General features: G+C 37.6%; 1 protein-coding gene across 1 annotated transcript in view; it reads right to left on the bottom strand.

Annotated features, from left to right (window-relative positions):
• The window catches only part of TMC2 (transmembrane channel like 2), a 131,928-nt gene that overhangs the window by 4,532 nt on the left and 99,756 nt on the right, over positions 1-27,640 (bottom strand). The window contains exons 10-17 of the mRNA XM_044678907.1: positions 27,314-27,461; positions 24,091-24,279; positions 22,178-22,357; positions 17,662-17,811; positions 13,923-14,051; positions 8,078-8,145; positions 6,916-7,155; positions 2,927-3,052 (exon numbers count right to left, since the gene is read on the bottom strand). Coding sequence (XP_044534842.1) covers positions 2,927-3,052; positions 6,916-7,155; positions 8,078-8,145; positions 13,923-14,051; positions 17,662-17,811; positions 22,178-22,357; positions 24,091-24,279; positions 27,314-27,461 — 1,230 coding nt within the window. The remainder of the gene's footprint in view (positions 1-2,926; positions 3,053-6,915; positions 7,156-8,077; positions 8,146-13,922; positions 14,052-17,661; positions 17,812-22,177; positions 22,358-24,090; positions 24,280-27,313; positions 27,462-27,640) is intronic.

The raw sequence follows: 27,640 nt of genomic DNA, 5'->3' as shown, positions 1-27,640 counted from the left end.
TAACTCAAGTCTTCCTGTCTTCAAGTCCTGTGCTGACTTTCCCTGGTGAATTTGCTACTTCTAGGCATTTTGCCTCTCAGTTTGTCCACAGAGTGAAATATGTATCTAAAAGTTTAAATGAGATAATGTATGTAAAGTGTTTTGTAAACCTCATTCCCTAAATAATTGTGAAGAATTATTATTACTATTTCATTCTCATGGGTGATGAGTTTGCTCACAAAATGGCCCTGAAATAGGCCATGTAGTAGATAGAATTCTGGTCTTGTAGTTGGGAAGACCCAAGTTCAAATTTGATCTCAGATACTTATTAGCTACTGACGCTGGGCAAGTCACTTAACCTTGGTTTGCCTCACTTTCCTCATATGTAAAATGGGAACCATGATAGCACCTACCTCCTAGGATTTTTTTGAGGGTCAATATAGATATTTTTTTAGCATTTTACAAACTTTGAAGAGATATACAAATACTAGTATTAATCTTTTATGATTCATGTACCTACACAGATGGCTAACATTTGATTTTTGTGACTGAACAAGAGTATTGAGATGTTGGCTTGTCTTCTATATTTCTACTTTAGACATCTCTGAGGCATATGCAGTAGCCAAGAAGACCATATTGATTTTCTATGAATCTTCCTATTCTCATATGCTTTTGATTTCTTTTGCTATGGCTCTATGTTTTGAAAACTTCTTATTACATGCTTTTTGGAAGTATGATGATATCTATTAAAACATGGTTGTTAAATTTTTGTAGGTTGTTGTATTGTTGTGGCTGATGATTTGGCCTATGATAGTGCTCCAATTCCCATAGAGTTCCTTTGTTAAATTCTCCAAGATTTTTTTTTGAGTTTTGTTGCTAATAGAGTTGTTTCCCCCCAAAGTGATTAAGTAGTTAATTAAATATAGTGCTAATCTATTCCCCTTTTCCCAAAGGCAAAGTTATCAGAAGTCTCATCAATTTGAAATGCAATGTGTTCTATTATCTACTACCTTCTGGGAGATTCACTGTCCTTAAACACTGTGATCAAGATTTCTGTTTTTCAAACTCAATGATTAAGTTTATCTTATTTTTCTCATAGTTTTCTGATAAGATGATAGGTGAATATTATATCTATTCTGCAGATGGAGAAACTGCAATGAATAAGAGTTCCTCAAGGCTGTAGAGCAATTTAATTATTGGACTATTCTCAACACTTACAGTTCTTGGTATCACCAGTCTTAAAGTTTTTGTGCCTAATTCCTCTTCTTGCTGGAGGTTGTAGCCTGGGATCCATCATTATAATGATCACATCTCTAGAGGACAGAGCTAGGACCATTGTAAAAAGATTCCCTCTTGCTTGGTGGTCTTTTCTGCTTACTTTCTCTGACTAAGGTGGTTTCATTAGTTTAGGTTGACTAAAGTACTGGCCTATATATTTCTTCCCTTTGTTGTAATTTCCAGAGTTTTTCCTTGGCTAATTCCATTTTTCCACCATGGACTCTTTGGACACCCAATGAAGAGAGCATTCCTGAATAGTGAATTATGGGTCAAGCAATCTGGCCTCACTCTTCTTGTGGGCATCTCTACTTTGTAGGATGTACTGTCCTTGGTACTTACTTTTAATTCTCTGCTAAGTCCTTCAGAGAGGATGGAACAACATTGTGCCTTTCTGTAAACCAGCTGCAGAAAAACCACTGAAGACTTGGGAAATAAAGGGAGGTTTGTGGATTGCCAGAAATGTGAAAAGACTGAGAGAAATATGGAACTATATTAGCATGTTCTTTGCATCATTGGGATGACGAAAGGGCAGAGACAGTTTATCTTTAAATATATTTAAGTGTGGGGTCACAATAATAATGATTCTGGGAGAAGGAAGAGTTCTTTACAGATAAAAAGAAAGTGGGCAGCTGGGTAGCTCAGTGGAGTGAGAGTCAGGCCTAGAGACAGGAGGTCCTAGGTTCAAACCCGGCCTCAGCCACTTCCCAGCTGTGTGACCCTGGGCATGTCACTTGACCCCCATTGCCCACCCTTACCAATCTTCCACCTATGAGACAATACACAGAAGTACAAGGGTTTAAAAAAAAGAAAGCTAAGCATAAACACTTCAAGTACAAAGTTCTGGAGGCCCAATACAATATAGACAACTCTTGATTACTCACCAAGATGGGGTTCGCTGGTGTGAATGAATGAATAATTAGCCATCCCCAGATAAGAAATAATTCTTATTTTTTTCTGGTGTTATTGTAACTGTCTCAATCATGTTTTACTGAAACTGTTAAACTGAAACTGATGCTAACATCTATTTGCATTTCATAAATATATGCAAAGGTTGGCATGCAGAAGTCCATGTAAGTCAGAAAGGAAGAAGGGGTAGCATGTGTCATATGGCACAGGAAAACTGTTTTTTAAAAAATTTCTGTGAATGATCAAGACGTGATTATATAATTTTATTAGGATCTATTTTTTCTCATCAAATGGAATCCTATTGATCAAATGCAGACCAAGAACAAAAAGATAAAAATAATTAAAGGCCTCTATCCTTCTGTACATTATTCCATTATAGGCTGACTTTACTGAGGTGAGGCGACATACACAAAAAAGAAAGGAGTTGACTTTGGGAGAAAGGATTTTCATTGCACCAAGGCAGGAGTATTTTGGTCACAACTGTTTTGAATTCACCTCATTTCCCCTCATATCTTTACTGTTCTCTTGTAAGAAATTCTTTTGGGGTAGACAGAGAGCAAGCCAAATTTATGACTTTTTTGCGAAGGTTAGTCCTCAGAGGGAAATTTATTTGTCTAAAGATTGTTTTGGAAACCAAGAAAATGAGATCAGCAAACAGTCCATGTTTTCAGAAGAACATCATAATAGTTACAGAGGAAAGAGTAGGATAGGAAGTATCACAGGCCACTGGCATGCAAGTAGACAAGCTCCACTCCCAACTCACGCCATGAGTAGAATGGCTGGTATGATCAGGCCTGGATTTGCTATATAAGCAAAGATCTTGCCAACGAAGGTTGGGAAATCATTCTCAATGGTTTCCGGGATGACATCATACATTCTATTTTTCCCACTAGGGAGAAGAGAAGACTGGTCAGCCACCTGTTAATTTTTATCATCATTATGATTTATATAAATAGCAATTGTGTTCCTGCTATTTAAAAATGTGTTCCACCTACCAATATAGAAGAGTCAAGTCCCATTGCCAATGTGGCAGAGAAATAAATTGTTTGCTCAAGGGAAAATCATTAGGATAAACCATACCAATGGCAGGAGTTCTAACAGAATTTTTAGTTTATACCCATCTTTTCTGCTTTTCCTCCCAGAGACTTATGTTCTGCACAGATTACAACATATTATACTCTCATTAACCAGACATGCATGTTCTCTTTATTCTTCCTCTTTTCTATTATGTATTTTTCTCTTCTTCCTTACCCTTGCATCGCTCCTCTACCATTGGTGGGTTCTTCCCAGAACCTCCATTTTGAGGAAGTTCCAGTAAGTGACCTTTCACTCACTAGACTTTGTGATCCTGCCTCAGTGTAGGCATCTTTGTCTAGCCTAGCTTTTAGCTCCCTTTATGTGTATTTTCTCCCATTAGAATGTAAGCTACTTGAGGTTTGGAATTACCTTTCCTTTTGTTTGTATTTCTTACTCCAGTGCTTAGCACAGTGGCTGGCACATAGTAAGTGCTTAATAAATATTATTGACTTGGCTTTTCCTAGTTTGATTTTCTCTTGATTCTCTTACCTACTCACATATTGTTTTCTGTTATCTCAGTCTATATTCACAAGTTTATGTCTTTATACTCTCCTGTATATTAATTTTTTTTAGTTTGAAATGAACAAATTTGACCATTTCATTGTAATAGTTAATAGCAAACTTTTGTAAAGCTCTTTAAGGTTTGTAAAGTATTTCACAAATGTTATATCACTTTCCTCTCATAACAGTATTATATGATAGGTGCTATTATTATCTCCATTTTACAGATGAAGAAGCTGTGTCTGAGAGAGGTTAAGTGATTTGTCTAGAGTCATACAATGCCATCAAGTGAATAATAGCATTAAAAGAGATGGAATTTTACAACAGGATATTTATGATCATTAGAAGTATTGCACCTTCCAAAATGTGATCCAACCTGATTTGTTACAAAATTCTTATTTCTTATTTATCCATATGCAAAGTCAAACTATGTATAATGAGAGACTTATATGATAGGCTTCCTGCTCTGGAGGATGTCATAATCTAGTGTGAAGATGGGATTAACTCCCCTGCCCATTTTTAGATTTAATCACCAGTAGGGTATATACCCCACTTATCTTTAAGGATGGGGAGGTCTGTGACCATGTATGCAATAGTGGGTGATGCATCAGAATAGACTGACTGTCCCCTGGGCAGTCCTAAGCAAAACTTTAGCTGTAATTGATCCACGTAAAGTGGAAGGAAGGCACAGGAAGTGACAAAAGGAATGGTCTTTAAAAGTGGAAAGAGGGCAGCTGGGTAGCTCAGTGGAGTGAGAGCCAGGCCTAGAGACAGGAGGTCCTAGGTTCAAACCCGGCCTCAGCCACTTCCCAGCTGTGTGACCCTGGGCAAGTCACTTGACCCCCATTGCCCACCCTTACCACTCTTCCACCTATGAGATAATACACCAAAGTACAAGGGTAAAAAAAAAAGTGGAAAGAACTTCCTGTGACGATGTCTTTCACCTTCAACTTGACCCTGGAGGAGCTCCGGCTGAGGACCTTGGACTGCTTTTCTATTTTTCCTTAGAACTACCACATGAGTGAGTGAAAAAGACTGAATCCTTTCCCTGGCTTGTTCTGCAGCTACTAACCTCCAGAGAGGCCCTTCGTCTTGGAGGAGGCCATCTGGCTAAAACCTTTGTTTAATTTACCTCTGGGCCCCCTTTGCTGGGGCCTCTTAAGCCCTGCCTGGTTCAGACCAGGCCAGAGTAAATATCTACTCTCTCTGATTTCTTACTTTCACTCTTTCTCAGCTAGCATCATTAAATACCTACTAAGTTCTAGACACTGAGCTAGGCCCTGGGATTAAAAATAGGAAGAATGACATAATCTCTACTCATAAGGAATTTGTAATCTAATAGAATGAAATGACAATGAAGCATCAATCATTGTTTTTTTCTCTTTGTTCATAGTTTCAGCAAATAGTTAAAGAGAAAGACAGGCTGAATTTATGGTTTAAAACAAGGTATGGGGGACGGTAGTAAATTTCCCTGCTCACTTTTTCCATTTCCTTTACTAGCACCAACGATCAAGACCAGGCTACATTTGAATGAGCAGAATCTAGGGTGCTTTTTTACTAGCAAATATCGTGCCAGAAAGGCACAAAATGTGGGAGATGTAATACATAAACTGCAAGTGTATCTCTCCTTCTCTTCACTCCCCAACATAGTATAATCAAATTAAAAAATAATGAATTCAGAATCAAAAATATATTCCTGAAAGCCTGATTCTGTCTCATGTACAGAAGCAAATAAGTGTGCCCTGGAGTATAATAGCTGATTTAACTAGCCAATGACAGGGTCATTTCTTAGAGCTCTGAGCAGATTTCTAACTAGGGCTCTGTTCATTAGCAAAAGCTCAGGACCACGCAACCAAAGGTCCAATTTATCCAGATTTGTTGCCTTCCTCTGACTCAGACATGATGTTGTGTCTCTGTGTCCAATTAGGGTGTGATTAGCATGCCAGGGCCATCTGGGGCAAAGGCAGAAGCATGGGAAGAAATGCTCCTGGGGGAGCAGAGGTAGACTGGCTTAAGTCAGTGGAGCTTGGTCACAGGTAGAGTTAAGCACCCAGCAATATCTAACCAACACAGTGTCCTGCCATCTTGCAATCCCCCTCCAGTTTGTCCAACTTAATGTTGGTTTTACTAGAAGGTCAAAACCAATGGCTGATGTCTAAATTCAATCTGCCTTCCATCAGTTTATAAATCATCTTTACCTTAGCTTACCTTCCTTAGAAAACCTTTTTTTCTTAGGAAACCTTTTAATATGTATTCTATAAGTGACTTTTATGGACTCTGTGGTGGTGGTGGGATGTGATTTAGAATGGAAATTCCCTGAGAACTGAGACTTTTTGTTTTTATCTTGTATGCCAGCAGCTAGGACTGTGTCATACCCATAGCAGTTGACTAATGAATGTTGAATTGAATTTTTTGCAAAGTAGAGGAATCAAGACCTCTGTTCTTCCAGGACTCCATATACATTCATATGAAATTTATTTTCTGTAGAGGAAGGGGAAGATAACAAGCATTTATTAAGTATCTGCTATGTGCTGGGCACTGTGCTAATCGCTTTACAAATATTATCTCGTTTGATAGAATTGAGAGCTGGAAGTTAATTTAAAAGTCATCTCTGAATCTTAAAGATTGTATGGCTTCTTTTGCCTTCTTCCCTTCCCAGAGAGTTATTCCTATAACAAAGAACTCCAAAAACATCTTCAGAAAATGAAATAACATGTTGGAAAAGCCACTGTTATATATAGTATTCCATACCTGCAGGTTACCACCTCCAAACAGAAATAGAAATTTATCTTCTAATTTTGGAAATGAGCAAACCAAAGCTTAAGAAAGTAGTGATTTACAAAAAGATAACACAAGAAGTTAAGTGGCAAGGCTGGACTTCGACCTTAAACTCCTCACTCATTTCCCTTGCATCATATTTTTTTTCTTTTTTTCTCTTAATCCTTGTGGTAATTAGAAGGCTTTGTAATTAACTGAGGACAAAGATTCTTAGTCCATTTTATGGGTGGAAACTGAGGCTTTAGTGATTAAGTTAGGACTCAACCCCCAGAATTCTGATTTGAGCCCAATGCTCTTTCTCAAAATCTGGACCCAAGCTATGGATTTGATCATGTAAAACCAAGATTAGAAGGTTGTTTCCCAACTTCCCCACCAACATATGCCATTGTACTATACCTGAATGGCCCGCAGTCAAAAGAAGGTGTCAGGGACATGATGGTATAAGCCACTGGCAAGAGACTGAGAAACAGGACGAGTAGCAACAAGCCCATATAAAAGTTATTTGATTTAGAGGCCTTGAAAACTCGTTCATGGGGGACATTGCTGCTCATCACTGCCCAACACTGAAAATACATGGAGGTCAATAAGCGTAGCACATTAATACCAACGAGTCCAGGTGCATAAAAGGAGCCCATCCTGAGAAACAAAAACAAAAACAACAACAAGTATGAACAGAAGGGAATAGGAAGATTGGGAGAATGAGGGGCTTTTGATAGCTATGCGAGGAAGGCTACCGAAGGGGAGGAATTGGAGAGCTTCACTTAACCCATCTATGAAGCTATTTTGATGAAATCTCCAACCATGTGAAAGAAGCAATAAGACAGAAGGGAGAAAATGATAGATTAAGAATCAGGAGACTTGAATTCTAATCTCTTCTCTATTGTCTAGCTGTTTGACCATTGGCAAATCACTCAGATCTCTCAATTGAGTTTCTCTAAATAAAATGGAGTTGGTGTTCAGAAAATTATTTGAGCCCTTTAAAGGAAGAATAAAGGCTAATGATTAGCAGTATTCTACTATAACTTCTAAAACTCAGAAGGGCATCTGGAAGAAACTACTGATTCCCTTCTATTTTTTTCCTCTAAGTAGATCTTTTGAAAGAGGACCTTGATCAATCAATTACTAATGCTCACATTAGAGTCTCATATATTAATACTTTTCTCTTCAGGCAAGATGATTTTGCTAAAGAATATAGCACAAAGGTATAATGAGAGTATCTGGCATTTCTTTGGGGAAATGGACACCTGCTTGAGTCATGTGGGAAAAATCCAGAGAGTAATAGGAAACCAAGTGGGAAGGTTATATAGAATTGTTAAATATGAAAACTGAGAAGCATTTCAGATCATCTACCCTACAATAATTTTACAATTGAGGAAACTGAAGCCCATAAAGGTGAATTGATTGGTCTATGATCACATAGTGGTATATAAATGAGTAGTTTTAAAAAAAAATTTATCATTCACATTGACTTCATTGTTTGTGATTGAATTAGGGATACAATTCAAGTATCAAGATAACCTAAAGTCGGTGCCCCCTAAAAACTCAAGAAGTGTCTCACCAGATCATTCCTTGGTTGAAGATTAGACCCAGCACATTTCCACTAATGTCAAACTCCGAGTATGAGGGCTACCCAAAAAGGAGAAAGAGGGGAAGCATAAGTAAATGAGTTCAAAAAGTGGATGGCCATCACCAACATCTTCCCACTGGACTCAGTTTCTTTGACAATACCATGGTTTTTAAAAAGGGGATTTTAAACATGTTTTTAAGGCTAAACAATACTATGTTTATGCATATATATGTGTGCAACAATGTGTATATATATTACATATGTATGTAATATATATATACACTATGTATATGTGTGTAACTTCTTGAAGCCAAAGGCCCTTTTAAAAATATTACCTTTCATTGTATCCCTTGTGCTTTGCATAGTTTCTGGTACATAGTAAACCGTTAACACTTGCTTCTTAACTGACTAGTGTCTTCTCGTGAAAAAGGAAATGGAATTTGCTTTTTTTCCTCTGCTATGGGCTATAGTTTTAAAATATTCCCTTTTAGTCTATTTGATTTAGTTTGGTCCTCTACTGGGGAGCTAAGATAGGGTACTTATCTTTATTTCTTCTACCCTTGTAAATGTTCCTTGGCAATAACAAGAAAAGAATGAGCCCAATAAATAAAATAAGTTTAGATAAATATTGTTCATTAAGTTTTGAGATGTGAAAAGAGGACCTTTGAAAAAACAGAATACTTGTAAATTCTTCCCCACGAGCATCAAAGCATCTGTGAACATTACTAGGGAGGCCAGTGAAGTTAACCTTGATTTAGATTTTTGCTTTTTGGTTTTGAACTTTAAAAATAAAACACATTGTGTATTTTGTAAAGTATGGAAGAGCAAAAAGGAAAAAAAAAGATTAAACGGTGGACATCCTTAAATGCTACTTTCTTATACTTCTCAAGAAAAGGATTCTTGGGGAGGAGTAGAAAAAGAAGCCAAGTTAAGAAGGGGGAAAATTCAGCCAAATGTAGAGGAAAGAAAGAAATTGATAATCCAAAACTTTCCTTGAAGAGTTCCAGGTTCTGTGCTTTGATCTAAGGAAGTCTTTTATAGTTCTTAAGTCACTAGTCTGACAAAATTCCTAAAGCATGGTAGACATTTAAAAACCAAATCTTACTTAAAATTTATGCTTATTGACTTCTGAGTGCAGTGCTCCATGCATAGTATTTATATAGTAATAGTGAGTAGCTAGCCTTTATGCTGCACTGGAAGGTTTGCAAAGTGCTTTACCATAATTAATGCATTTGATCCTCATAACAATACTGGAAGGTAGATGCTATTATTATTACCATTTTACAGATGGGTAAATAGAGGCAAACAGGTTAAATGACTTACCCAGGGTCACATAGGTAGTAAGTGGCTGAGGCAGCATTTGAACTAAGATCTTACTGACTCATTTTCTAGCATTCTATCCATTCCAACACCTACCTTTAATAAGTGTTCTTTGTGTTGTCCTATATCGTATTTTACTTTTCTGTTTCTGAATAAAAAAAATTAACTTAAATGGCCCATAAAAGTGCATTTCCATACGTTAGGATACAAAAGAGGATTCAATATGAAAATGATTCTTTATGTTGTATTTTTCTTATTCTTTCTAGGGCCAAATGAGGAGGGGGAAAAACCTTATTAAAAGTCTTTGCTTTAGGGAAATGACCAGGAAAGATTCTTAGCAGTAGGATGGACAGAAATGTGACAAGATCCAGAAAAACCTCCTACAGCTGGATTCTCTTTGTCTTAATGCAACATTCATAGTATCCCAGTCAGCAATGAGAATGCACAGCTCTAGCCCCAGGAAATCAGAGCATGTAATGGTATTGACAGGTTAAGGGATGATGTAATGTAACTTTAGGGAAAAAAAAAGCCAACCAAGATGGCAGAGTAGAGGAAAATAATAGAACTCAGTTGAATTCTGCCATCAAATAGTTCAATTATAAACGAGCTATCCTCTTAGACAAGTAGCAAATATGATCCTTAACCCCAGTGTATGGAAGTGAAAGGCTTCTGGTAAAGATAAAAGATTATAAATTCCCTGAAGGACTAAAAAGAAAGTGAAGAAATAATATAAAACTGAAAGATTTCTGTAAGAGGGATAAAAAACAAACAAACCTATTTGTTAATGAAAGAAACAACCCAGATTACTCAGTGTGAACATAGTTTTCTTGTAGGCTTTTCCTTGCTTTTAGAGTTTGTTTGTTTTTTAAAGGTCTCGGCTGAATATTGAAGAAAAGGACCTTTAACTAATGAGGTAAATAAAAATAGAAAAGAATTCCTTCCTCCTTCTCACCTCAGGTAAAATGTCTTTGATAAAGGTCTCATTTCTAAGATAAATAAGGAATGGCTTTCAATATATAAATATAAGAGCTATTTCCTAATTGATAAATAGTCTAAGGAGATGAACAAGCAATTCTCAAGGGAAGAAACTCAGGTTTTTTATAGCCATGTGTTAAAAAAATGTATAGCTATGTGTAAAAAAAATAGCTCCAAATCACGATTAATCAGAGAAATGGAAATTACTGTAACTCTGAGATTCCAACTCATACATATCATAGTGGCAAAGATGACCAAAAAGGAAAATGATAAATGTTGGAGAGGCTGTTGGAAATTAGGAACACTGATGCACTGTTGGTGGACCTTTCAATGGGTACAACTGTTCTGGAAAACAAATTGGAATTATACACAAAAAAAATACTAAACATATTTCCTTTCATCTGGCTATACCACTGCTAAGCCTATAACCAGAAGAGATCAGTGAAAGAGAGAAAGTTCTTATATATACAAAGATATTTATAGCAGCTCTTTTTGTGTTGTCAAAAAAATCAGAAACTAAATTAATGTTCCTCAATTGAAGAATGGGTGTATATGTTGTGGTATATGAATGTGATTGAATATTTTCTAAGAGATGAGGAAATAGATAATTTCAAAGACAATGAAAAGAATTGTATGGATTGATAAAGTAACCAGGAGAACAATTTCTACAACAACACTTAGAAAAACTTTAAAAACTATAAAACTATGATTGATATAAGGACCACCCACTATTCCAGAGGACCAATGATGGAATAATATACTATCTACTTCCTGACAGACAAGTGATAGATTTAGGGGGCAGAATGAGACATATTCTATTTTTGTATATACTCAATGAAGGAATATAGTTTCCTTAACTGTGAGTATTTGTAACAAGGGATTTGCTTTTATTTTCTCTCTTTTTTTTTATCCCAAAGGGATAGAAGGGTAAGAGGGAGAGAAAAGAGATTTCATTTCTTAAAAATAATTTTAAAAATCAGAGAATTGGGGGAGGGTTCTACAGACAGAATATTTTATGACTTTTCCAAATATATTGCTTTATTTTCTCTCATGGAGTGGGAGTAATCTGTACAATTTTATAATATTAAAATAAAACCTATCAATAAAACTTAAAAAAAAGAACCCATTCTTTTGGTAGTCTTTTGGATGATAATGGTCATGTACCCAGAGAGACATCTCTGCTAAAGTATTGCACAAACTGTTAAATTTCAAGCCCCAAGTAAAGAAAGTGGAGCCCAGGTGGCAACACATCTCATGGTTGGGCTCTCCACTTTCCCAGTACTATATAATGCCTTTGGTTTGAATAAGACCCAGAGGAGCAGGCAACAGCCTAAGAAGCCATATATTCTCTTACCTCCTGTGATCCAGGACATATCTCATATATATAATAATGCTGCATGGAGCTTTTGATAGACCCTGGCTAGGAAGAAATGGCATTCCCCGCCTTGGGAATCTGGACTAAGTCTCTGTCCCCTGAAGCTTCCAATTATGTTTCTTTTGAGAAAGAATTGCTGGCTAACTTGCTATTGGGCCTTGGAAGGACTTAATATGGGCATCCAGTTTTTAGATTCCTGTATCTTTAATGGGGTGGGGAACTAGGTGGCACAGTGGATAAAGTGCCAGATCTGGAGTCAGGAAGATATGAGTTCAAATCCAGTCTTAGATACTTACTAGCTGTGTGACCCTTGTCAAGTCACTTAAGCCTGTTGACCTTGTTTTCTTCATCTGTAAAATGATCTGGAGAAGGAAATGGCAAACCACTCCAGTATTTTTGTTAAGAAAACCCCAAAAAGGGTCGTGAAGAGTTGGACATGACTGAAAATGATTAAACAACAATAATATTTAATGGGACCAAGCTCCAAAGACATAGTTGGGGCAGGGGGAAAGGGGATGGAGAAGAGCTATAAGAACAAGGAATATAGATTTGTATTACTTCCTATATTATTAATATAGAAATAATTAATAAAATGTTAAATATTTTATATTTCTCCATAAAAAGATGCCTGCGAAGTTTAACAGTTGTGATTTAGGGCAGGACATGTGTACTCCTTTCCTTCCTCAACCTAGAGTGCATTCCATGGTGCAAAGAAAGCCCTTTAAAAAGCACTAACTATACTGGAATTAGATAGGATTGCTTGCACTTGCCAGGGGAGTCCCAAGCAAGCTTAAGTAACCTTTCATGGAGACAATGGGAACATGGGGAGATGGGCTATATGTCTGTGGGGAAAATCTACATTTAGATTTTCAGAGATGCTAATTGCTTGACAAATGCTGCTTGGCTTCTAAATCTCCAGCTTGAGGGCTTCAGCCCTGCAATAAAGGAAGAGAATTCCAAGTTTATAAGCCATCATTATTTACTAATCAGGGACAGGATCTGAGTTTCATGCAATAATGAGGACATTTTAAAAGATAGTCCTATAGTTAAGGTCCACCTTGAAGTAGGAAGGGAAAGAAGAGGAGGAGAAAGTACAAAGTTGACTTATGACTTGTTCTAATCTTGTCCAAGCTCTGTGACCCTGAGCAAGTCACTTAACCCTATTTGCCTCAGTTTTCTCATCTATCAAATGATTTGGAGAATGAAATGGCAAACCACTAGTATCTCTGCCAAGAAATCCAACCCCCCCCCAAAACCCAAACAAACAGTACACAAAGAATTGAACATGAGTGAAATGAATAAACAATAACAATCTTGTCCATAAGAAATTTTAGCTTTTTGGTTCATTGGCTCCTTTTTGGGGAGCTTGTATGAATACTGGGACTTTAGTTGATTGTAGACTTTCATAACTGAGCTAGAAAGAAGAACCCTGTGTAGCTGGACTGTGGTTTGTTGATTTGTCATTGCTATATTAATGGCATGGACTTGAGAAAGGCAATATTGCCAAAATGCTAACATCAACTGAGCTGATTTAACTGAAATAAAAGTACAACAGAATGCAACCTGCTTAAGGGCAGGGACTATTTTTGTTTTTGTATCCCTGACACCTAAGATAGTGCTTTGCAGAGAGCGGGTATTTCATTAATGTCTCTTGACTAAATAATGAAACAATTGGATATGAAAGGCCCTGTCTTAATGTTTATTCCAAAAGAATGGACTGAAAATCATGCCATTATTTGACTTGTCTAGCACTTCCTAAAATGAAATAAAGCTTTCTTACATTGTTTTTTTCTTTTGATTCCATTTTTGCTCTTCTCTCGCTCTCCTTTACTCTTCTGGTCTTCTGGCCTCATTAATAACTCTTCCCATCATCACACATCTATGGCAGCCATCCAAGTAACACCTAAATGTATTGACTAAATTTTTCTTACGTCAAAGACTACCATTTTAGAAGGTCATAGTATAAATTAAACTGGAATAAGCTATGTTTTCCCTTCTCCAAGCAAATCTCCTTGCCTACAGAAAGTGCAGAGTAGACACTTCCATTCTTGGAAATAACAAATAGTCTGTCCTTAGGCATTAAAAAAAATCCACAAACCTACATATAAAAATAAAATAAAGGAGTTAAAAACATTTGCACCAAAGGCCTATAAAACAATGACCTACAAATCCTGCCTCCAGGTCCCAACACCAACAGTAGTTCATGAATCTGACGAAGCAAGCCCGAAGGAAGTCTCCCAGCAGGATAGTTATAAATGTCACCAGGATGTCAGATACTGTGAGCCTCACAAATTCCTGAAAAGGGAAGAAAAGAAAAGAGCCATTGGTGGTGTAGTTTTTCCCTCAAGGATGTCAGTACTGCCTCTTGACTTCTACTCATTGATGTTTTGGGGCAATAGAGTCGCTTCTCCCCAAGACCAGACATGGACCCTTCTGGTTTATTTTGAGAAGATGACCCAGAATCTCATGCCCCATTGAAAAGGCATTAAGTTTCAAAAACAGACTGAAAGCATGACTCAGGGGATCTGTGGGCATCTTGGACCAAATCACAGTAGCACACTGGATAAGTCACTCAAGCTTATTTTTTGGTGTTTCTTCGGTACAATGAGAAGAGCTCTACATTCTTTCCAATTATTAGGAAGTGCAGGGGGGTCTCCAAAAATCTTTGGAAGCAGAAAAGACTAAATAATAGCTGGCTGCAAGTATCCACCTGTGCACCTATTACAGAAGTCTTGTTATATGTTGCTTTTATTCATCACATCTGGGTGGTTTGTTAAATTGTAGAAGTCCTAAATAACTATTCACAGTTCTCTCCAAACCTATACATCGCCTTAGGCCATGGGTTTCATTTGATCAAGTAAGCAAGGACTAAAAGCTTAATATGTACAATGGATTGTTCAAAGCTTTGGGGATGCACAAAGGAACTGGTATACCCCATTTCCTGTCTTGGTGCTTTTTCACTGACTTTCCCCTATGTTTGGAAGGCCCTCCCTCCTCAGTCTCTTAGATGACCTTATCTTCTTTATAATTCAGTTCCTGTAACATCTTCTTCATTAAATCTCTATTAATCCCATTCTCCCACCCAAATCTGCTACTAAGTCATCCCTCATGAAATCAGCCTGTGTTGTTCACATTTGCATGTCATATATTTATTTACAAATAAGTATGCATTCTCTCTCCTATTACAATGTAAACTTCTTTTGGGCAGGGACTATTTTTTTTTCCTCCTTCTGGTTTTGTGAACCCAGTACTTGCCATATAGTTAGCATTTGTTAAGTAAATGTTAAATGCTTGTTGAAGAAAACAGTTTCTACCCTTAAGGAACTTTCTATCTAGTAGGAGTGATGACCTTAATATGGAGATAACCAACAAATATTATCTGATAAATGAACAGAAGTGGTTGAAACATAATGAGATAGGATCATTAAGGAATGATAAACCCTTCATAGTTCAGGAAAGGCTTCATGGAATTGCTCATCCTTGAATAAAGGAATAAGATTTTTTAAAGTCTCTTCATTCCACATGGAGGCATTGTAATAGTTAAATAGGTTCCAATAAGTGATTTTTTTTAAAAAAGCCTTACCTTATGTCTTCGAATCAATGCTGTGTATTGGTTCCATGGCAGAAGGGTGGTAAGGGCTAGGCAGTAGGGGTTAAGTGACTTGACCAGGGTCATACAGTTAGGAAGTGTCTGAGGTCAGATTTGAGACCAGGACCACTCATGATGTTTTTTATTGTACCAAATATCTAGATCAGTTTCGGTGGAATGCAGAAGGTGTGAAAGTGGGTAGGACACAATAAGATCTGCTTTGTTGTAAGAAAGAGGAAGACCTTGAATGCTAAGCTTAAGAGTTTCTATTTAATTCTGTAGACAATAGAGGATTAGAAAAGATTTTTGAGCAGAAGAATGATGTGGCCAGACTTATGATTATGCTGTCCATAGTGTGAAGGATATATGAGAAAGGACAGAAACAAAGTGTGATACCTGGTTAAGAAGCTAGTACAAGGGTAGCAAGGCGGCTTAATGGATAGAGAGCCAGGTCTAGAGATGGGAAGACCTGGGTTCAACTATGATCTCAGACACTTCCTGGCTGGGTAACTCTGGGCAAGTCACTTAACCCCCATTGCCTAGCCCTTACCACTCTTCTGCCTTGGACCAATACGTAGTATTGATTCTAAGATGGAAAGTAAAGGTCTAAAAAAAAGAAATTATTATAGTAGATTAGGTGAAAATAAAAAAGAAAGAAAGTAGATGAGAGATTGAAGTAGTGTATGAGACTAGTCTATGGATTAGGTAGAAGCCATGGCAGATTAGTAAAGGTCAGTTGCCATAACATGAAAAAGCTTTTCCTTCCTCCCTCCTTCTCTCCCCTAGTATTATTGAAGTATTAGTTCAGCATTGTAAGGGTTAAAAATGCCCAGGGAGGCAGTGCTTGTGGTCTTTTAGGACTAAATGTTAATGACTAAGTAAGTGTGAACTCTCTTTGTTAGTAACTTACTAAGTCTTAAGTAGGGGTACTTCAAGTTCCTGATTGATTCACTTAAAATAGACAAAGGGAATAAAAAATTCCCTTTTACAGCATATCTGGAAAATGAATTTTATAATGAAAAAGTAATAGATCTTGACTAATGTATTTGCCCTGTTTATTTTGGAATTGGATGCCTATTGAGGGAAGGACTAGTCAGTGGGAAGTTTAGGGTGGGAGTCAGGCAACCCACAGTCAAAACCCAGTTCCACCACAGCCTTGCTTCATGATCTGAGTCAGATCTCTAGATCTCAGTTTCCCAAACAGAGGTTAAATTAGATGATCTTTAAGGTTCCTTTGTGCCTTAACATTATGACTTTGATGCTCTCCTTCCCTTACTGCTACTATACTACAAAGGGAATTACTGGAAAAATGCCACACTCCATTTTCCATGTCAGCTTGGATGGTTCTCTGGGTGAGTTCATTTTAGCCTTGTCAGAGCAGAGTACACAAATACCCTTCTCTCCTTTGCACCCTATCCCCACCACGACACAACTTTGCCACTAAGCCTGAGTCACTTGGTGAAGATCTACAACATTTTACTCCCACGGTTCTTGTATTTCCTTTGACAGATATCCAGACCAGTGCTCTAACTTGCTGAAAGGCAAAGATTTCACAGTAGATGGCACAGCAGTTACATGGGTCATTCAGTGGTCTGGAAAAAGCCAAATGAATCATCTAAACAGACAATGTGCACATTTGAATTTTGTTCCTAGGAAGCATGTGTCATACACCCCGGGAAAAAATATGAATCTAGGTAGTATAATACTCTGCACCAATGTGAATCACCATGGCCACCGTCATTGGTGGGGTTTCTTCTTTTTAAATAAATATCTCAGTTATGTTCTGTGCTAATTATAGGAGGCATGTGGGAAAAAAAGGTATAGAAAATTGAGAAAATGGGCTCAAGCAGGGGGCTAGAATTCACTGAAGAAAATAGATGTGACATTTTCATGGTTTAGAAAAATTATGAAAGTGGCAAAGAAATAAAAAGATGTTGGGTAATGATAGGATCCACTAAAATATATATTTTAAACATATACATATTTTATACATACACATTTAATACATATATAACGTATATGTACATTTAAATGTATATATAATTTAAGTATATATATTCTAAGTTTTAAATATATAATTTATTACCAATAATATGGAAATGACACATGTAAAACCCAGTGGAATTGCACATTGGCTATGGGAATGGGGTGGGAGGAGGGGAGAGAAAGAACATGAATCATGAAACCATGGAAAAATTTTCTTAATTAATCAATGAAATAAAATTAAAACAAAAATAAAAAAAAACCAAACTAGTATAAATAAAATTTAAACTTAGAATACAAAAATAAATAAATATATAATTTGATATTACTCACGATGCCCACTGTTGTCTCCCAACAAGAACCTCTGGGCACATCTGCTGGATGAAGTGGGGGCCGAGTCACACTCTCATTCCACATAGAGGCATTGTAATAATTAAATAGGGTCCAATGGGTGATGTTCTTTATTGCTTCTTCATTAGAAAGCTAGAAAGAAAGATTGGCAAAGTCAGCACTGGGAGTCCATCAAAACAAGGTAGCTTGCAAGCCAGAGAAAGTCCTGGATGAGGAATCAGGAGACCCAAGTCCTAGTTTTGACTGTGCCACCAGTTGTCTGTATGACTTCTTTCCTCTCTTCATTTGCTAATGAGGGGTTTGGATAATTAACCTAGTATATGGCAGTGGGAAAACTTCAGTTTTTTGAGTCACAGGACTTGGGTTCAAATTCTAGCTCTTTTACTACATCCTTTGACTTGGTACAAATATTTAACATGACGGATCTCAGTATTCTCATCTGTAAAATGAGGTTGGACTAGATAACTTCTTAGATCTTTTTTAGCTCTAAATCCTGTGATCTTAGACTGTCACAAATCACTGAAACACTATGGATTGGATCTTGGCAGACACTTAAAAGAGTTGTGTGTCCCATTTTAGATGCCACATTGAAGGTATGAGGGGATCCTGGAGTGGGTTCAGAGGAGAACTAGAAAGATGATTAAAAATACTGGAGGGGCAGCTAGGTGGCTCGATGAATAGAGAACCAAGTGTAGAGGTAGGAAGACCTGGGTTCAAACCTGACCTTAGGTACTTCCTAGCTGTTTGACCCTGGGCAAATCACTTAAACCCCCATTGCCTAGCCCTTACCACTCTTCTGCCTTGGAACCAATATACACTATTGATTCTAGGACAGAAGGTAAGGGTTAAAAAACTATTGGAAAGTAACCATAGAAAACTTATGGAGGACTTCTAATGCTTCTATCTCTGAACACCTCATGAATTGGGAGAGATTCTCTGGACTGTGTTTCCTGGAAGGTTGTGAATGAGCTTTTGATGTAGTGACAGTCCCTGATGGGGTCTCAGAAGGAGGGTGGGAGTACTACAAGGTGGGTGGGAGTTTTAAAATGCTTTGGCCAGTGAATGCAGAAGAAGGAGACATGGAGTGAGCAGCATGGGAAGACTTCTTAGAGGCTAGGTAATTATGACAGTTGTATATCAGAGTACCAATGGATTCCAAAATTGTATCTGACCCTTAGTAGTTTCTGAGCCAATGTGAAAGTTTCTGCCATTGTTTAACCTGCCTGAAGGAATTCTGGAAAAGACTTCCAGAAATAGATGATCCACTAGGTCAGAAGAGTCAAAAACATGGATCACAGGCAGCTCATAGCATTCCAAAGGGTGACCTGATTCAGATTAAGATGTAATTGGGAAATATTTAATAAATCAAATAAAAATATGATGAAACACAGGTAATATTACATATTAAAACTATAGGGATCTTTATGTATGGTTTTATGGTGCCTGTTTCTATTTGAGTTTGATGCCATTTCTCTAAATATTCCCTATTTGGACTGGGAGTTCTGAAGTACTTTGTCCCTTCAAATATGTGGGGGAATTGGGGATGAGAAGGGAAATTGATTATAATTTCCACGGATATGTAGGAGATCACTTTTTTTCATGTGTAGACATAGGTGTATCTGGGAAATCCTTCTTATAAGGAGGCTAAAGGGCAGATGGATGGACGGAATAGGAATATTCCCCCAGAGGAGAGAATGTTTTATCATTTGATTCTCTTATTTACTTTGTTTCATGCCAATCAATTGCTTTTGCTAGTGGACTTTTGCTAGTGGGCACTTTTACATGCCCCTGGTGTAGTCTAGGAATGGAGTAATATATTTTTTGGACTAGGCACATAATTCACAAGGGATTATCCCTGAATAGCTACACAGAACCTGAGAATAGCAAAGGATACTACATGGGCAGTAGCATAACTTTAATATCTGGACCCCCACAGCAATTTCAAAATCCCTTGATTCCGCCTTTCCAAATGAGGGTTTGAGGAAAGGGGAATGCTTTCTTTTTGGCTCTCCTTTCCCTAATCAATGTAGGGAAACTTGAGAGTTCTTGAAAAGGGAGGAGTTATGAGGAAAGATTAAGAGAACTGTGACTATTTTTTTCTCAGAGGAAAGAAGGCCTCTTAAAGAAGAGAATAGTAGTCATAAATTATATATACGCACATATATATATATATATATAATTTCCCTCAAATATTTGAAGCCTTGTTAGAGAGAATATGGTGGAGAGAGAGTGTTGAATAATAAATATCTGAGTTCAAGTACTTCCTTTGACAGGTTCGTGACCTGAGTCAAAGCACTTAATCTCTTAGTGTTCTGGGCAACTCTGGAAGACAATATAAGTTGATGATCTATAGGGGTAGAGAGATTCTTCACCCTGGAATTCCCAATTCTGTTGAAATAATGGGTTCAAAATCCCTTTATCTCTGGAGTATTTAACATCAAAAAAGGTTCAAAGTCCTCAAATGAAGTATGTGGGAAATTAATATTGAACTGTATTAATTTTAATATGAAACCTTTCTTAAACTTTGGGTTTAGAAGCTCAACCACCTTCTAAGTTAAAGTAATTTATGCCCATCCCTCAGGGCATCTCACTGGACTGGCTTTGTTAGAAGCAGAGTGGACACATGTTACTTATTTATCTGTAAACAAGAACTCTTTAAGTAAGATAAGTCAGCAAGCTCTAGCCACCATTTTGGACTACAGTCATCCAGACATATGTCAAGGAGGAAGGGCAAGGAAAGGTGTTGGCATCCTCCTGAGTCCAGCTTCTCCCTGCGATGAAGTAATGAGGAAGAAGTTGAGGTCTTTAGGCCCCCCTTCTCTGAAAATTTTCCAATCAGAAATGTCTTGGGGAGGGACTGAATGGTGACAACACAAAGGGTATATATTGGTCTGTCTGCCATAGGAACTTGCTCTCTCTTTTTGCATCAATCTTTTGGCCTGCTCCTACTCCTTGGTGTCCATTTGGATTATGGAGGGAGTCTACTGGCTAGTTTAGATTTTCTTGAGCAGTCGATTAATAAATCAACTTAAATTTAATATGTACCACCTCTCAAGACTTCAGTGGTTATAAGTAGAACTTCTAAAAGATGCCCAGGGTCAAAGTTTTGCCATTCTGATTTTGTAGTTATGGAAATTGAGGTATTGTGCATAAATCAGAGAAGATAATCTAGGCCAGTTTTAATTAGATAACACTGAAAAACCCAACCTCCATCATCAAGGTTCCAAGGGGTCCATTGCTGGCAAAGGATCAAGAAGAATGTTCAACAAAAGGATAGATGATAAATGGCTAAAGGTAGACTTATAGATGAGATGTAGGGTACAGGCAAGTCAGGAAAGAGAAGTATGGAGTACAAATAATCCAATAAGGCATTTGACCACAAAGTGGCCTTGAATGATCCAAGCTCTATCAGTAGTTTTAATTTTAAAAATTATTCAAAGCCTTTGCTGCAGTGTTTCTTCTCAGATGTGGACAAGAAGGATAATGTCTCTTCCTCGAAACTTGACTGCAAGTTGATGAATGATAGTCATAGAGATTATTCAGCTAGAGGTAATTCAGTGTTTCAGATATTAACAATTCTTAGAATCATAGGATTTTAGAACTGGAAGGAACCTCAGAGATCACTTAATGTGACTCTTTAATTTACAGATAAAAAATAGTGATTTCATAGCCTCAGACAGATTAACATCTGGGCAAGGTCATCCAGTTTATTTGTACATGAACTGGAAAAGGAATTTGAGTCTCCTCATTTTCATATTATCTCCCTTTTACCATTTACCCTGTAGAACAAAGAAGAAATGCTCAGTCATCTCTGTAAAGTAAAGGAAAACCTGCCTTTTTCATTTGAATATTAAAAGGGCTATTGAGACCTAAGAGTGCAAGTAGCTTTTACTAGCAGGGACTTAAAAAAGATGTTGTCCGTCACAAACTTTGAGGATGATGGCATTTTTGGATGAAGTACTGTTGTGTTCACATCATCCTGGGAGTCAATGGTCAGAGCGTTGATCTTGGAGCAAGGGTCCAAATCTTGGTTCTGATACTTCTTAGTTAAGTTACCATGGACAAAATCTAAATCTCAGTTTCTTCTTCTGTAAAACTGAGATAATAACAATCACATTTCTTACCCCTTAGGGTTGTCACATCTTCCATAAAGTGGAATTTTTTTGGAGGGTGAACTTGTAGTTTTATTGTTTTTTAGGAGCGACCAGTGAGTAAACTCTCTTGACCAATGCATATTGGCACTTCCTTAAAATCTTATAGATTTAGAGAGTTGCCCAAGGCAACTTGTGCTCTGTCACATAGCTAATTTGTGTCAGAAGTGGGACTTGAGCTCTGGTCTTCCTGATTCAAAGGCTGGCTCCCTGTACACCATGCATAACTGAATATTATTGTAAGTTATTATAAAATGAAACTGTTGTTCATGTTAACTATAAGAATAAAAATGACCAAGTGTAAAATATTCTGGAGACATGCCATTGGCAGTATTTGTGCCTTTTACCTTCAGGTGGACATCATCCATTAAGGCTAACAGGAAAGTGTAGAGGTTTCCAAGAAAGAGAGCAAAGATACGTCCTAGCTGCCATTTCAACCCAATTCGAGGGTGGTAGTTCTCCAAGGCAGCAATGGTTTCAAACAGTGGTGGACAAAACATCCCTAACAGAGACATTACAATTTCAACCTGAAAAATGGAAAAAGTTAGTCTGTGATTAATTTGTTTTTATCACAATTAATCAATGCTGCTACAATCATAATGCCAATATCACAATCATAGACTTTATAATTTTATTTCTATTTAGCCTGCCAACTTTTTGACACAATGGTACTATCAAGTCCAGTTCCTTGTTGTATTTCCCCAGTAATACTGTGCTATGGCAGCTCATATCATAGCTGGAATATTCAGAGAGAAATTTGGTACCCTGGGAGATTTCTTTATAAGGTAGAGATTGGAGAAATCCATCCAGTGATCCATTTATTCTTTTGGCAGGCCTTAAGAGAGAACTTATTATATAGAAAGCAGAGTTAGTGGAGTGTAATGGTCAGAGTGAGGAAGACTTGAGTTCTGATTCCACCTGGGACACTTTCTAGCTGTGGATCCATGGTCAAGTAACTACTTCTCTTAGTGCCTCAGACCCCTTTCTGACACTTGTCATCAGAATAGGTGGAAGAGTTCCTCTACTAACAAAAATGTGCTATACTGGCTCAAAATTAAATGTTTGCTAACCACTCGTGTAGTTTGATCCACTCAATAGCTAATCCTAATAGAGAAACGTCAGGAATAATTTTGGAAATAGTCATGCTTCAGCCATCATCCTGAGAAACCATCTCTGTGGAGACACAGACTAGACACTATTCCTGAAGGGACTACAGTCCTTGCTACTGAAGACCCAGAAAGGAAAGGTTCCGTCACCAAGGTCCTTGTCTTGTCAAATGGTTCAGTATCAGAAAATAATATCATTTTATCAATAGAAATGACATTAAAGAAGAGGCATTGCCATTGGCTTTGCCACTACACCTATGGGCCAGAGGACTTTTCCACCTAATTTATAACTAAATTTATAATGTAAATTATATAATTATATAAATTATAAATTTATGCATTTATACATAATATAGAACTTGTATAGAAATATAATTTATAAAATCTTCCATGAGTTTTCCCTTCCATTAGAATGTGAGCGACTTTTAAAAGTAGTCAGTCTGACTTTTCTTTCTTTTTCTTTTTTTAAGCCATTACCTTCCATCTTGGTATCAATTCTAAGATATAAGAGTAGTAAAGGCTAGGCAATGGGGGTTAAGTGACTTGCCCAGGGTCACACAAATAGGAAGTTTCTGAGGCCAAATTTGAATGTAGGACCTAATGACACCAGGTCTGGTACTCTATCTAGTGGGCTTATTTAGCTGCCCCTACATAGGATTCAATACAAGCTCCTCGAAGAAAGAAGTTATTCTGGCTTTGCCTTTGAATCCCCATCATCTAGTATACCTATCATAAAAAGGATTTTAATAAGTGTTTATTCATTGATCTTATCATTGTAGTGGGAATGAGTTTGCTAAGGCAGTTGATACCGCACATGAGATTAAAAGCAAGAATATTTCATTGATTTCAAAGATCCAGCTATCTCCCCACACTCTAGAAGCTCTCATTTTAAACTACAGATAATTCATACATTAATTATAAATCATCCTTATCAGCTTATTAAAGCAGATCTGTTAAGGCACTCTAAAAGGCAATGCTCAGTAGCTAAGTTCAATTTGCCACATCTGCTTAAAAATATCTAAAAAATCTGTAATTTAAGTTTTTATGGATTCAGACTGATTTCATTTAACCCTCTGCTTGCCTGAGATGGCCAGATTTTACTGTGCACAACCTTTGACCCAATGTGAGTGGTAACTCAGCTTTCCCCTACTTGCCTCGTTCCTTTCATACCAGCTGACATTTTGCATTTTGGAGAATTCCTGGGATCGCTTCACCACGAAATAAATGAGATACCCACTTCCACACAAACAGCAGATGATGAGGAAATTGGCTAAAACTCGGAGGAATCTGGTCAGGTGGATATTTTCTTCTTTGTTGCTTTCTTGTTCATCCACAATGGATTCCTTATGTAAATTTAAAAAAAAAAAGCAAAAAGCAAAAAATAATATCGAAGTAATCTGGAATTATAGCCTGGCCTTTCAGACTCAAAATGGAAGGAGTGATCAGGTGTAAAAGGTTATATAGTACACTACAAACTCCCCAAGGGCAGGAACTTTATACACTTTTGTATTTTCTGAAGTTGTGTGATCAATTCCACTCAACAAACATATAGGAAGGGGCAGCTAGGTGGCTCAGTGGATAAAGAGCACTATTGATTTATCAATATGCAGTATTGATTCTAAGATAAAAGGTAAGGGTTTTAAAAAGAAGAAGTTTAAAAAACCCAACCAAATAAAAATGAAGCTACAGACAAAATAAGAGGCAATGTGGTTGGTCTTGGAATCAGAAAGACCTGAGTTTAAGTCTTATCTATGACTTATGCCATCCCTGTGGCCACGGACAAGTCACAACCTCTCAGGGATCCAGATGATCTCCTAAGGATGTAAGTTTTGTTTGAGTTATTGATCTGTGGGCAGTTTTCGCATTGGGAGTTTCTCAAACTGAATCAAGTTGTCTGTTTAATACCCCACTTTCCTCCCAATCTCCTAACATTCAAATTACAGTGCTAGGCTCTGAGAATACAAATAAAACTCTTCCTGGACTCAAAGAGCTGGCCTTCCTTGGTATTTACTCAAATACTTGCTGAATGAATGAATATCAGTACCAAAGAGTAAACACTGTAGGTCAGTCTCTGGTTTTAAACATGTTTGAAGGTTATATGCCAAGAATACTACTTACTATTTGTCTTTGGGTAAAAGTAGCTATAATACTGATAGACTATTTACTATTCCCCACAGTGCTATGGCTATTTAGTAAATTACTTCCTTCACCACTTGGAAGAAGATCTTGTTAATCAAACAATAAGTATATTTTGAGCACCTGCTATATGCTAAGGCACCATGGATGGGAAGTAGGAGATCTGGTGGAGTTAATCTTTTATTTGGGAATGCAAGACCAGCAGGTATTTTCCTATGGAAAGAGTATTTGACTGGGAACAAGGAGACCTCCTACTCTCATATTTGTCATTCATAATACCACAACATCTGAGCTTTATGCTGGTCTTCAATGTTTGTAAAGTATTTTACATATATAATTGATTCCTATAGTAACCCTGTGAAATCAGTGCTCTAGGTATTATCATACTTATTTTATAGATGAAGAAACTGAAGTTCAGAGAGGTTAGGTGATTTGCCAACAGACACAAAATTGTTAAGTGTCATAGCTGGGATTTCTGACTCTAACTACACTCTAGTGCAGGGGTCAGCAACTCTCGAGCCATATCTGGCTCTTTTGAGGGCCAGATTTGGCTCTTTCTGCAGGAGCCATAAAGTCCATTTTTTTTCAGGCGCTGTTACAGGAGCGGCACTGTGAGCACTGGACGGCTCTCACGAAATTACATTTTAAAAAATGTGGCGTTTGTGGCTCTCACGGCCAAAAAGGTTGCCCACCCCTGCTCTAGTGCCTTTCCATGTTGTCTCTCACCAAGTGACTTTTGATATTAAATCCCAGCTCTTTTACTGGTCTCAGTTTTTTTTAAAAAATCTGCCAGATGAAGATGTTGGGTTATATGATCTCCAAAAGATCTTTTCAGCTCTGAGACGTTTCTATGATTCTATGAATTAGACAAAAGGAAGTATGTGAACAGAAATCAATTCTGAGGAGAAAGATATGGTGAGGCAGGGAGCTCAAAGTAGTGCAGGAAGGTTTTTGGTGGATGTGAAAAATCGCTGGAACCTTGAGGTACATTTTTTTAAACCCTTACCTTCCATCTTAGAATCAATACTGTGTATTGGTTCTAAGGCAAAAGAGTGGTAAGGGTTAAGCAATGGGGGTCAAGTGACTTGCCAGGGTCACACAGCTAGAAAGTGTCTGAAGTCAGATTTGAACCTAAGACTTCCTGTCTCTAGACCTGCCTCTTAATCCACTGAGCTATCCAGCTGCCCTCTAGTACATTTAAATAGGTAGAAGTGCAGAAGAGCAGAGCAAATGCATGGAGGTGGGAACTAACCTGATGTATTTGTTTGGGAAAATTGTGGAGAAGGGTCTGTTGCTATTGGGAGTCAGTGGGAAATGAGGTTTTTGAGGAACTTGAAAACTAGGCAGAAATTTCGACTTGATTCAGCAGATAATCAGGAGACACTGTTTTATAGCATTCTCCAAAAACAATGGGCTTGCCTCATTGTTCCTGTATAATTGTTTGACCATCATTGCAAATATATTCCTAGCAGACAGAGGAGAGAGACTACAGGCAGGGTCAGTCCTTAGACACAATTGTGAAGTAGATATAGTTTGTCTTTGTAGCCATTCCCCATCTTCTATGAGCGCTCACATTCTCCTTCGAGATAATCTCTTCCTTTATATTTCCCCAACTCCTTCTCCCATCCCTAACTCCAACACCTTCCTGATTTTATGATCCATTCCAACTTAAATGCCTTTTGCAAGTATTTAATTTCCACAGATGACTGACAGAAAGAAAAGCTTTCCAGATCCAAAAGAAGGGATCGATTTTTAGTCGAAGTTCCTGCCTGATGACTCAAATTATACCAGGTAAACAGCTTTCATCTTTGCTTATTGCTAATATTGACCTGGTTCTTAGCCAAGCAGTCAAGAATTTTTTTTGTTCTTATCATTACCATGGGTCCCAAATAATGATTTAGTTGCTCTGGGGCCAACCTTAAGGCATATACCAGAGAAAGGAAAGAATAATAGAATAGAAAAGGAGAAATAGAGAAGGAAGAAAAGAGAAAAGGAAGGTATTATGGATAGAGCAATTCTTCATTATAAGGAATGGATACTAAGAGGTTCATTCATTAAGAACAAATAACAATTTTTCCCTTCTAAGACCTGAGATAAAGGCTTAATCCTATCTTATAAAATTTCTGACATGAGGATGTTAGGAAAATTTCTTTCTAAAGCTCTAACTGAGTTGGTTTCTGCCAGTGCCTAAAATGCTAGGAAATTTCCCCAGGAAGAAAGTGGCCCCAGGAGGCTGGCTACCTTGAAGCTGGTGGTTATAGATGCATACTTGTTGTCAGCTGTCTCTGGATTGCCAATCAAATAGTCCCAGCTAGTAAACATTTTGAAACTGAAAGTGAAGTTGTCACCATTTCCTTCACCTGTGCTTTCTTGGGCATTGCTGGCCATTCTGCAAGAGAAATATTACATAGAAGCAAGAGACAGTGTCATTGGTTTATTTTGGCCAAACATAATGCTCCCAGCAAAACTCAGGAATTCCCTCCCTCCCTCCTTCCCTTCCTTCCTTTCTCCCTCCCTTCCTTTCTCCCTCCCTTCCTTTCTCCCTCCCTCCCTCCCTCCCTTCCTTCC

The sequence above is a fragment of the Gracilinanus agilis genome, chromosome 5 (genome assembly GCF_016433145.1).
Source record: "Gracilinanus agilis isolate LMUSP501 chromosome 5, AgileGrace, whole genome shotgun sequence".
Lineage (NCBI taxonomy): Eukaryota > Metazoa > Chordata > Mammalia > Didelphimorphia > Didelphidae > Gracilinanus > Gracilinanus agilis.
The sequence above is the reverse complement of the archived record's forward strand: the minus strand, read 5'-3'. Positions and strand labels throughout refer to the sequence as shown.